Raw genomic sequence first — 12,831 nt, forward strand, 5'->3', positions numbered from 1 at the left:
GCTCAGGCTCAAGCCTTATTTAAAAAAAAATAACAAAACCAAGAAAAGAAAAAAAAAAGGCAGCAAGCGCTGCCTTATTTTCAAGGCACAAGTGCGCCTTCAAAAGCTTGCTGCCTTTTTTATAATTAAAAAAAGAAAAGAGAGAGAGAGAGAGAGAAAATCGAGTCGGCTCTGCTCGCTAAGGCCCAAGCCAAAAGCTCGAATCTAGCTTTGTTTTTCTGGCCGAGCTTTTGCTCGGTTCGGCTTGAGCTTGAAAAAAACCCGTGTTATTTTACTCGAGTTGAACTTGAGCATTGAGTTTCGGCTCGGTTCGACTCGTTGACATCCCTATAGAAAGACTAGTTGGTTAGTTCTTAGGAGATATTGCATTGAATCAGTATCAATGCACCATCTCCATGGTTTCCTCCTCTTCTTGCGTCTTCAATTAGTCCAGCTACGACCTATATCCTATAATAGTTGCACGCATGCCTATATGAAATTGAACTCCCAAGCCCATAATAACAATGACGGACTCGTAGGTGCAACACAATAATAATGGACTCGCAAGCTCAAAACAGTTAAGGGCACGCAAGCCCGTAAAATGACAAGAATAAAATTAACCATTCAAACATCCACATGGTCGATTCCATAATCATCCACTAATAATACATTAATCACATAAATGCATTCTTATATAATATCTAATATTATATGCAAATATGTTCAAGTTTCTAGCAATTAAGGTCATCTAAATTAATTTAGACAAATGGATTAGAATAATTAAATAATTAATTAATCATATTAATCAATTAATTTAGTTAGCGCTCATATTTAATTAAAATCAAATTTTAATTATATACTGAATTAGAGTCCAACTCTAACTCCATAATTATAGGACGAGACTATTTAATCAAATTTTAATAAAATATCAAATTAGAGTTCAACTCTAATTTCAAAATTTAAGGCGGTTGAATTTAATTAAAATCAAATTTTAATTAAATATCAAAATTAGAGTCCAACTCCAATTCCAAGATTTTAGGATAAATTCATTTAATTAAATACTAAATTAGAGTCCAACTCTAATTCGAACAAATTTTTGGATGAGACAATTTAATTAAAATCAAATTCTAATTAAATGTCGAATTAGAGTCCAAATCTAATTTCAAGAATATATTAGGGTGAATAATTAATTAAAATCAAAATTTAATTAAATACTAAATTAGATCCAACTCTAATTTATATTGAATCATCATTTAATTTAGGGTAAAATTCCTAAATAAAATAAAATTCAATTTAGAGTCAAATTTTAATATTTTAAATAAAATTTTAACTTGTGTCAAAATAAAAATATATGTCAAACCCATTTAAAATTCAAAACCATTTTAAAATTCAAATTCAAAATTTATTTTGAAAATTACAATCTGACCCATTTTGAAATTAGCACGACCCTCAACATTTCTAAAATTTCACAAAGGGCTCCTTTTAAAATTGCACATTGATTCCATTTTCTTTAAATGTGGCTGCCACCTCGAAATTTCATAAATTGTAGGGGAAGTCCCCATCCCCAATTCATCTCACCTGATTTGGAAAACCCCTAAAAATAGAACCAAGGGGTGGCACTTGCCAGTACCGCCCCTCTCACATGACCAAGGCTATTCATTGAGTACATTTTTGGTGTGATTTTCAGTATTATGTAGCTTATCAGATTTCAGACTACAGAATTTAGCTTATTTGGTTTGTAGAATAATGATTTCAGTTTATAATTCTACAAAAGTATATTTTAACTTATATTTACTGTTATCAGATTATATATATTCATTATACCTTATAGTTGTTTATCTAGAGTGAACAACAAAGAATTTTATGGTGCATTCATGTTTGGTTTTGAAAGTGTTATTAGATTTCAGAATTCCTACAAGTTTTAATAGTGCAAGAATTTTCAGAAAGTATGCATAAATGGAAAAGTATCTTTATTTGCAAATTATCCACTCACTGAGCTATAAACTCATATAACTTTTCACCTTTTTCTTTATCAGATAGTAGCCAAATTGATCAGTGTTGGAGCTTGTCGATCTATCGAATTGAGCCCCACATCATTAGTTGTATGACCTACTTTATCAGATTATATAGTACATGTTTCTTTTGGGTTATATGTAGTTTATTTCAAAAAAAGTTATCATGGGTTCACTGAATATTTGGTATCTTTAGTATATTTGAGGATTGTTGATTGTAAAGCAAGTAAATATTGATTTGCCAGCATTTTATTTGAATAGTTTATATTTGAGGAACTGGCATACCCTGATTAATATTATAGGTATGGATTTAATGAAAAATTGATTATTATTCAGGTGGTTTAGTTCATATTTCAGGGGAAGCTCTGCCAAAATTATGTTAAAAATATTTTTCAGTTAAACAAGTCAAAGTTGCCTTGGTGGTGGGTCTTTCATTTAGCTGGCATCTACCATTGACACATGACACGTGTCGAGTCCATTAAAGTGATTCGGGACGAGTCATGTCAATTGGTATAAAAGCATGGTTCAATAGTTTTTAAGCTCGAGTAATTCATGAAATTCTTTTTCAGAATAGCATGTCATTGAGATTGTTAGTCATGGTGTGGTGGTAGAACTCACATGCTCCAATGTAGATTCGAAACTCATATTGTCCCCGATAACGAGGATTTGGCAACTAAGAAACAAGGACCTTTATTGATTTGAGCATAATAAGTATGATGAGGTTATTGAGAATTATCCGATGGTAAGGAGAGTTGTTAGAGTTGTTATGTTGGCACCATGTTATATTTTCTTTAATATATTAATAATTGAGCTATATATCCAGCAGGCAGTTAAGTGAAGAGTATAACTTTTCTTAGTAATGAGATTTATTGGGTTATAGTTTCTTTTATGACTATTAGAGGAAATGTCTTGTGGATGCCTTGGATGATAAGTATTGTCTAATGTTGATATGAGTATAGTTGATGACATTATGAGTTGAAATCATGATTGCTTTGTAAAGTAATTGATTGAGGTATTATGGGAATTATAGTGAGAAATTGTGATCATATTTAGCATATGGAGGAAGATGCATTTATTAGAAAATCAAGATGTGGAGATATGATAAGGAATCTTGATTATGACTAATAAAAAAAATATTAGCACACAGAATCTTGATGGTACATTAATGTGTGAAATGTCACTTGATAGTTATAAGGAGCACTATTTTTGTGATCCCAAGGAAATAGGTATAATCAAATGTGTCAAGTTATACAATGTGATCATAAATGACAAAATTACATGATATGGTGAATGGCAAGCAAAAGAATGTTATGGTTGTCCTATACCCAAATAATGTGATGAGATATTTGGGTTATTAAGTTGTTAATTTTGTTAAGGTCATTTGTTGGGTTAATATGACATATTGCTAATTTTGTTAAGATCATTTGTTGGATTAATATGTTATATTACATACCATTTGGAATCTTCGAGTTAAATTTTGAAGTTAAAGGTGAATATAATGAATTTTTAGTGATGTAATTTTTGGGTTTATTTATTTATTTGTATTTTGGATCTCATGGATAAAGTATTCTATTCTTATCGAGGTCTATTTGCTATGAAATATACAGATGATATGTCGGATAGTCTAAAGTCTTAGAAGATTATCAAATGTAAATTTTATTCAATTGTGGAATAGTATCATTAATTTATGATTTTACTTGAAGGTCTTTGTGCGATATACAAGAAGGCTTATGCATTGGTAATAGGTCAATGACCTCTTTATGGAATAAGGGTGTAGAATTATCATTGATTAAATGTTATTATTGTCTCCTCATAGAAAGAAAAAAAAAAAAAGCACCAAAAATGGTGTCGGATTAAGGATGTAAAAAGTTTCGCTATCGAATTAAATTCTGAGGAAATATTTATGTTTGTATCTAAAGTTGATGAGGGTTTGATATATGGTAATGAATTATGTTAAGATTTCAAAAGTGTTCTAAAGTAAGATGAGAAATTATGAATTATATGATGGATTGTTAAAGAGGCATGATTAAGACAGGAATTGGAGTTGATTATATTGGGGTTGAATTTAGGAATTGTGCCGTTATCACATTACGAGAAACATATATATTTATCTATCATCAAAGTTTAAAGTATATTTTTATTTGAAATAGTGTTATTGAAGTTGTTTATATATTATCATTGCATGATATAGAATTAAAGGAAAAGAACATCATATTGAGCTATCTCAATTGTTGTTGGGGATAGCTAGAATTTTAGAAAATCATGAATAATTGAATTTTTGCAGATATTGTTAGTTGAGAATGGAAGTAGTTACCCTTAAATATTTTTCATTTGGAGCTCTAGGTATATAGAATGGAGACAAAATGATATTGGGATCATTGTTGATAGACCGATAAAGGTTAAAGATTCTTTTCCAATGATATATAGTCAATTCATGAGATAAAATTTATAAAATTGTATATAAATAGGATTATAGTTTATATGGTGGAGTTGAGTATCTATCTTTGACTTAGTTGTAAGGGGTTATAAGATTAAATTACATTGTGAGGCTTCTTTTAATAGAAGTTAGACACGATGATACAAGTTTAGATGAGATGCTATCAACTATGGTTTGTTAATTAGATGGGACTTGGATAATAAACTATTTTTCATGGAATTAACCTATAAGAACTAAACACAAATGACGATAATTGAGGTTATTTATGATATTGGAATATTCCAAGGACGTATTTATTGTTATGAAATTTGTGAAAGAATGTTATTTGGTTTTAGTATGTAATCATTGTTATAGAAAAAAGGATTTGATTAGAGAATTGTTCGAATCATGATGTAAGATGAAGTTTTGGAGACTGAAAAGTAGTATCTTGAACTTCAAATAGGGAAATAGCTGAATTTTTCTAAGATTTGGTAAAATGAACATTGAGAATATCATATATTGGTTTTTTAGATGTTATTTCAAAATTTCGGTCAATTGTTTAATGATGGAGTTTACAACAGTTTATTCGATACTTAAGAATGTATGGTCTATTTCTAAGGCTTAGTAGGTATCGAATGTAATTTATAAGTTAAGATTATTAGTGCAAATAAAGGGAGCTCATCTTAATACAGTTGAAAAGATATCGATATAAGAAAGGTCAAGGAAAAATCCAAGGACAAGAAAGAATGAATTCTGTGATGTTAAATTGGGGTGCTAGTTAAAGTGTGAGAAGGCAATCAGTGGAAGAGACATCACTGGCATAAGAAGATTAAGTACGCTATATACTCTATATCTTGATATATTTGAATCCTAGTTGATTGAATTTTGAGGACGAAATTCTTTTAAGGAGGTAAGATTGTTACAAACCAAATTTTACTAGTCAAAAATCAAAAGTTGAATTGTCAAAATCAAAGTAAAAAAGGGACTAAAATGAAATAAATTATTTTAATTGGGGCTTAATTTATTACAAAAATATTTTGAAGGTTTAAGTTGGATAAAATAAAATTTTGGGACGTATTTATATATTTTAGGAAGTTTAAGATTTAATTTTATATTATATTTAAGAAGAGGGACTTCCTTTGCAATTTTGAGTAAGTAGGACTTTATATTACTAGAATTGACCCCTTTTTCTCTCAAAAAACACACACACAATATAGAAAGACGGCAGAGAAGCAGAAAGACCAAGAAAGAGAGGGAAAAGGGAGAAAAAAAAAGAAAGGAAGAAGGAGGAAGTAAGTATTAATTTCTTCATGCTTGGGTCTATTTACTTCATTTCTTTAAGAGATTAAGAAGTAAATGTTTTATGGTATCATGATGTCAAATTTCTGGAGTTTAATTAGTTGGTTAAATTTGCAGATTTAGTGAAAGGAGTATAATGTCTTGCTTAAATTGCTTGATGGAATAATTTGCAGTTTAATCATGGTAAAGTAATATCATTTTTGGCAAACCCTAGATTTTTATTTGGGATTCTTGATTAAGTATTGTTCGTGGGAATGATTATATTGATGGAAAACTCACATGAAAGCGTGAATTTGAGAAACAAGATGAAAATTAAAATGGGTCGAATTATGGTTACTAGTTTCATTAGATTCGAAGGTATTATTATTATTATTATTATTATTATTATTATTATTATTATTATTATTATTATTATTTATGAGTGGGATGAAGATTAATTGGAGGAATCGGTTATTAGTAAAGGAACTAGAAAGTGGAATCTACTCCAATTGATTAAAGGAAAATTTGGAAATTTATTCAAATATCGAAATTTCGGAATTTATTCAAGTATCAAGAAATTAATTTAGGTATTATATCATTAGTAAAGATAAAGGGTCTATTGTTTTAATAGTGGTTAAATTGGTTATTAATATCGTACTTCAGGTCGTGACGAGATTGAAAAAGCTTAGATCATCCTAGGTTATAGCTTGTCTTGATGAGTGGATATAAAACTTATTTTTCAGAAATTAATATTTATTAAATTTATGTTAGATTAGAAAATTTATTATTTCATACAGTTGCTTTGACAAGATGATTTTTAGAATAAAGTGAATTTACAATTAGTTATTTTTAAAATTAAATTTAGTTCAGTTAAAACATTTGATTAGCATGTTATATGAGTATAAATGTTTCAGTATAGCTAAAGTTATTTCTAAAAACCACCAGAAAGTACCCGATGATTTTACCCTAGTCTACACTTGTGTGAATATGTTTCTCTAGTGTATGACTCCATATGGTCATTTTACCCACTTTGCATTAGTGTGAATGTGTTTTCACAATATACGATTAGTTATGGTGATTTTACTTGCTTTGCACTATTGTGAATGTGCTTTCATAGTGTATGACCAGATTATCAGATGTCTTTGGGACCCACTCTTATACACACATAGGCTTTAGGCCGTGTACTACGGTGATTAGCCTCTGGGGCAGCTCTGCATACTTATGACCAGATTATCAGACTATTAGATATGAATGGCTTTACCTTGTACATCGAGATTACTCTGTACATGAGTAAGGCTATTCATTGGGTACCTTTTGGTGTGATTTTCAATATTATGCAGCTTATCAGATTTCAGACTACAGAATTTACCTTATTCTAGAGACGAATTTGAGGGGGATTAATGAAGGATTTCATGAAGATTATCAAGAATTCACGAGAACCCATAACCCGGTGATGTTTTTATCTTCAAGAAATTATTTATTCTTTTATTTTCTCCATGTTAAACTAAATATTCTTGTACTAGGAGATTGATGAACTTCCTTGGATTTTAACTTTTTCAATTTGACAATTAAACACGTATTTCATTATTTGAATGATTTATATACATTAATTGCTTCCATAATTAAGTGCACGTAATTATGTGATGTTTAGTGATTTATTTCTTGCATTTGAGAAAAGGGAATCAAATTTGACAAAGTATAAATCATCGTAGGGTTCGATAGGGGATAGAGATATACCTCTATGCTTTGCGTGAATCGTTAAATACTCATAAAACTACATGCATTCTTATATATATGCATCCGTTATATAGATATAGGCTGGTGATATATAAAAATATGTTCAATATCGCTCGAGAGAGTGTGTTGGATAGAATTAGGAGTATTGATTCTTCAATAATCGAATCGTGTTGTCATATTGTGAAATTAGGGTTTTAGGTGATCTTTACAAAGGAATCCATGACCCCAGTGCATTTAAATTTCATTGAGTAAAATCAACTTGCGTTCCAATCATCATATTGCATTTAAATTCATTTAGATACATCGTTTTGCGTTTTTAATTCATTCAACAATCATTTTAGTGAAATTAGGTTTTCCATAATTAAGGTTTTGATAAATTAGGGTTTTCTGAGGTTAAAACTTCAACTTTGATAAATTCGTTTCGGTTAAGGCTAAGGTAGATAAAGTTGAACTACTTGATCTCTGAGGGACGATATTTGGAACTCAATATTCCACTTTATTACTTGTTAACGAACTATACACTTGCGGTTGTTTAAATAGAAAAAAATAATTTCATGAACAAGTTTTTTGGCGCTGATGCTGGGGATCGAGTATTTGTTTAATTTTATATACATTACCACTAATTCGAACATCAATATTTGCAATTTCTATTATTTTATTTTATTTTTATTTGCTTTGTTAATTGCTTCATTTTAGTACCTAAGCACTCCTATTAATTCTTCTCGCAGATTTGCATGTTAAGGTCTATTGAAGGAGATTTGATCCCAACCAATCCAAAAATTGAACGAACTTTACATCGAATGCAGCGAGAAAATAGAGAGGCATAGCAACAAATGTCTAATGTACAAAGCAATCCAATCTTTCAAGCCTACGAAGAAGGGACAACGGATAAAGGAAATATGCTTGTAGGAGATTTCATAGCCCCTAAGATAATTCAAAGTTAGTCGAGCATCATGTATCCACTGTTTGGGCAGCCTAACTTCCAATTGAAGACCAATGTAATACAACTATTTCAAAATGGACATCAATTCTATGGAAGAACTGAAGAGAATCCACATACGCATGTCTCTCGCTTTTTGAAGATGTGCCAATACTTCAGATATCAAGGAATCTCAGACGATGCAATCAGATTAAGGTTGTTCCCACATACACTGCGCGACAAGGCAATTGAATGGCCAGATTTTCAACCAATCGCAAGTATCACTACATGGAATGATCTAGCACAGAAATTCTGCACCAAGTTCTTCTCACCTGCTAAGATTGCAAAGCTCAAGCATGACATATCTGTTTTTCATCAAGGTGACTCAGAGAACTTTGATGAAGCCTGGAACAGGTTTAAGAATATGTTGCGAAAGTGTCCACATCATAGAATCAGTATGGAACTCCAGGTTCAATACTTTTATGCAGGATGCTTCCAACCCTCAAGAGCATGGTCGACTCGTTATCAAACGGATCATTGTCCACAAAGACAATTGATGAAGCACTGAAACTTTTTTAGACTATAGCTACTACATCAGCTATGTGGACATTGAAATGGTTATGTTCGCCTGTTTCATAACAAACAGTCCGAAGATTCTGTCATATGCGCATTTTTCCTTTATGATGCTGAAATCCTCACTTCCATGATATGCATGGGGCTCATATCCTATTTTCACTAGCATAGTAGCCTGTCCAAGAGGAATTGTGCCGCCTCTGGTGAAGTAGTGAGGCTCCGATACAAGAATCTAGGGATTATATTTTTGAATTCTATCAAAAGCTTCTTCATATAAAACATTCAATGGACTTTCATTGTCTGAAGCATACGGTGAAAACATTCTTCAGCTATTATTGTGGATGACTACTACCTCATCTCCGGGACTTGAAGTTTCACCCCTGGGCTCTGTAGATTTAATTGAATAGGTTATATATTTTGAATTCCCTGACGTCCCGAAGTTTTCTAAAGCTATGCCTCGTCTGGTAGGCTTATCTTTCAGGTTTCTTATTTTCGTGTTCAGAGCAGCATGTTCTGCTACTAAAGCTTTCAGGTTTACTCCAATTTCCTGTAGAGTGTTTGCTGTCAACTTCTTCTTTCGTGGATGTCAGCGTCGAATGAGGGATAGATCCTTTTCCAGCTTCACTGTAAATTCCTCTCGCTGCTATTTTGAATTTACAATGCTGCTGAATGGATCACAGCTTATCTCTTTACTCTCGATCTCCAATGTCTTCACTTCTCCTGGATTTACTTCTGCTTGATTCATTTTTTGCAAATTTCAGTAATTTCTCAACTTCAACAGACAGATTTCATGGTTTTCTTTGTTCTGTTTTTCACAGACGACATCAATTTGTTGACTACAAAATTATAATCAACAAATTCCTCTCACCTTGTAAAGACTTTCTCCTCATATACTATCTGATTTTCATGCTAAAATAGGAAGCAAGAGGGAAAATGGCTATTTAAATGGGAGATATTTGAATGTGCGTGCATTTCTTCTCTTAGACAAGAGCATTTATAGATTTTTTTAAAAGCATAGTAGGTAATTATGTCTTTTAGATAAATGCGGGGGGCTTTCATTTAGTGGCGGCTTTATAACTAATTCAACTATGCACTCATGCATTGTTCATTAATTTACGTGTCCCATATTCATTGGTGAAGCTATCTTTGAATTATTTATTTGCTCATGTTACTTTGCAATCTCTTCAAGGGAGATAGTTCGCTTTCTTTTCTGCGAGCTTCCAAATTTTTTTTAGTCTTGCACTTTTAGGTTTGTTTAATAAGGTTGCGTTTTTCACTTGTTTATATTTTCATACTCAACAATTCAAAAATTTGTATTTTTGTTGCAATTTCATGGTTCAAATCTCGATCACAATGGAACGAGATCATTATCCTAATCTAAGTGCCAATTTTGTGAATTTTCTAACAAAAAATATGGCTCTAGGCACTTTCCAATTTTGGTGCATTTTTGCATACAAATCTTCACCATTTCATCAATATTTACTCTCCGCTAGACATTTTAAGGGGAGTTATAGGGAGGTTAAGGTAAGTTAAAAGGTTTGATTTTAAAGTTCAAATCACTCCCTCCATTATATTTTAATATCTTCTGGGTCTGATCATCCCACGTGGGCGACCCACAACTCATTTTTCAACAATATCCTTTAATGGTGAAAATAGCAAAGCTTACTGGTCGTACACCTAGAGTTCTTTTTATGGCTTAGGTACTTACTGGTCATACACCTAGAGTTCTCTTTATGGCTTAGGCAATAATTAAATCTTTGAAAATTTTGTATCATGTGGACTCTCTTTAGCTCGTAAAGCAAACATTTTTCTTCTTGTGATCATCTTTACCAGTGCCCAGAAGGATGTGCAGTTGCATCTGCGGCAGGGATGAAACTCTTAGATTTTGGAACATTTTTGGGGCACTTGAAGTAGCTAAGCCTGCACCAAATGTGAACCCTGAGCCCTTTGCTTACTTTAACCGCATAAGATGATATGGTGAACTCTAAGCTAAGCCTGCACCAAAGGAAGGCAAAGCAAAATAATCTTCGCATAAACAGAAAGATGAATGTCATCTTCTTTGTTAAAGTCATTTCATAAGTTAACAATTTTACAAATATTGATTTTCCTGCACGTTCCAGACAAATGATGGTCAGCTAAATCTTTTTCTGGACTCTCCATGCTCTTAGCTGAGAGTTGCAGCAAAGGCAATCGCTCAGGCAGAGTGCAGTCAATACAAGCCTTTGCCCTATAGTAATCGTGCTGTCTCATTAAGTTCACATACTTGTAGACTCTGATTTCAGGTTTCGATAACCACTGTACATGAAAAAACTGCTAAATTGTGCCTTACAATCGTTTGTGGCTGCAGCTTATTTTGTTAACTGTTTCTTTTCATTCTCCATTCTTGATTTGCTACTACCAACAGAACAAATCCTAATAAAATATTAAAGAATCAGCTTGTACTTTTGTTCTACACATTCTATGCTTTGAACAAGTTTAACGAATGAAAAGGGAAATCACCATCGCATTTGGATGTTATGAAATAAATAATTTGCATTTCAATGTTCCCATAATATGAAGGATTCTATACCCACCAAGAAGACTTTCAAATCCAGATTCAAGGGAGAATGACTCAAGACTCTCGCCTCATTTTGACCCTTCATTTTCCCACAAGTTAACAGAACAGTGAAATACTATTTTATTGGATACCAGAAACGACCATGAAATATGAACCAATTTTGGAGTGTGTCCAAAAAGAAGAGGGGATGGAGACAAAATTGTGAAGTTAAAACCAGTTCAAAATGATCTAGCAAACAAAGCAAGAAAGACTGCCATTACATATCTAAAGTACAATTTGTTACTAACCAACCAAAACAAGAAGCTTTTAGACAAAAAGAAAATAATTGTTTATGCAAGCTGCCGCCTCATATAAGTATCTTCATGCACAAAAACAGGGTTTGGAGCATTTTGTGGAGGAATTTGAGGTTGTGCCATAGCAATGCCACCTTGTCCATTCCATGGATGATCACTTGTGTTCTTTTCACGAGTCAAGGTTATATAGTAGATGATTCCAAGAATGATACTTGCAAGGGACAAGACAGCAGCTCCAGCAAAAACACCTGGCTTTACAACGTAACAGTAATAGTTGCCAAAGTACAAGTTCTCTTCGCTATGTTGACTATTCAGTGCTGCACCCGTCAGCAACAGAAGGAATGCTATCACGAATGTGAACCTGCATAATATGGTATCAACAACATTTTTCACTCTCCGAGACAATGCCAAATCTTTGAAACGTCAAAGTAAACTTGAAACTAAACAAGCCAAAGAAAAAACTGAACTTGTAAAATATTGATTTTCTTTATATATTCTGTTCAAGTGATTGCAAAATGGATAACAAAGTTAACTTGTATCTTATATTTCGCTATAGATAAAAAAACTGAACCTATAAAATACATTTTTAGTCATTGATAGTTCCAAGGGCTGAACAGCTTGTCATTATAATGCCACACGAGGTTTCCAATAGGAAATGGTGGACACGACCTATAGTGCAAAATAGACCTGCTAGTGTAAAGCGATAAATGGTAATAGTCCACAGAGATACATGAAAGTACTATGATGCAGAAACTATGATTCGCCAATGACTTCAATTGTGAATTCCAGAAAATTGAAGCATACCAAGTATATAGGACTTTGAAGGTCAACAGTCCATTACCATCTAGTGAAAGGCTAATTTATCAATGAAGAACGCTTTATCGTCTCAAGTCAGTCAATACAGAACATTACATTGGAAAAAAGCCTCTGTTTGGGTTTCATTTTTTCTTACTAGAAAGTTACTTTTCAAAGTCAAGCTTTGATCTTAATCACATAATTGTAAGACCTACAAGAACTAACCACTTATCAGAATTTCTTGAAAAGCAACTATTTAGCACCCCCCCCCC

General features: G+C 32.2%; 1 protein-coding gene and 1 long non-coding RNA gene across 4 annotated transcripts; one reads left to right on the plus strand and one right to left on the minus strand.

Annotated features, from left to right (window-relative positions):
• Window positions 1-5,620: 5,620 nt before the first annotated feature.
• Window positions 5,621-9,606, plus strand: LOC111374030. Of its 3 annotated transcripts, none has more exons than XR_002699055.1 (2): window positions 5,621-5,699; window positions 6,803-9,606. It is a non-coding gene; the product is annotated as an uncharacterized LOC111374030 (long non-coding RNA). The 3 variants fall into 3 exon arrangements; XR_002699056.1 differs by having other exon boundaries at window positions 6,814-9,606; XR_002699057.1 differs by having other exon boundaries at window positions 7,026-9,606.
• Window positions 9,607-11,567: 1,961 nt separating this feature from the next.
• Window positions 11,568-12,187, minus strand: LOC111374026 (the record flags this gene model as incomplete). The annotated part of the gene is made up of 1 exon (XM_022996633.1): window positions 11,568-12,187. A coding segment is annotated over one exon (387 nt), but the record flags the coding sequence as incomplete, so codon positions are not given.
• Between the last annotated feature and the right edge of the window lie 644 nt (window positions 12,188-12,831).

The sequence above is a fragment of the Olea europaea genome, unplaced genomic scaffold, assembly GCF_002742605.1.
Source record: "Olea europaea var. sylvestris unplaced genomic scaffold, O_europaea_v1 scaffold1196, whole genome shotgun sequence".
Taxonomy (NCBI): Eukaryota; Viridiplantae; Streptophyta; class Magnoliopsida; order Lamiales; family Oleaceae; genus Olea; species Olea europaea.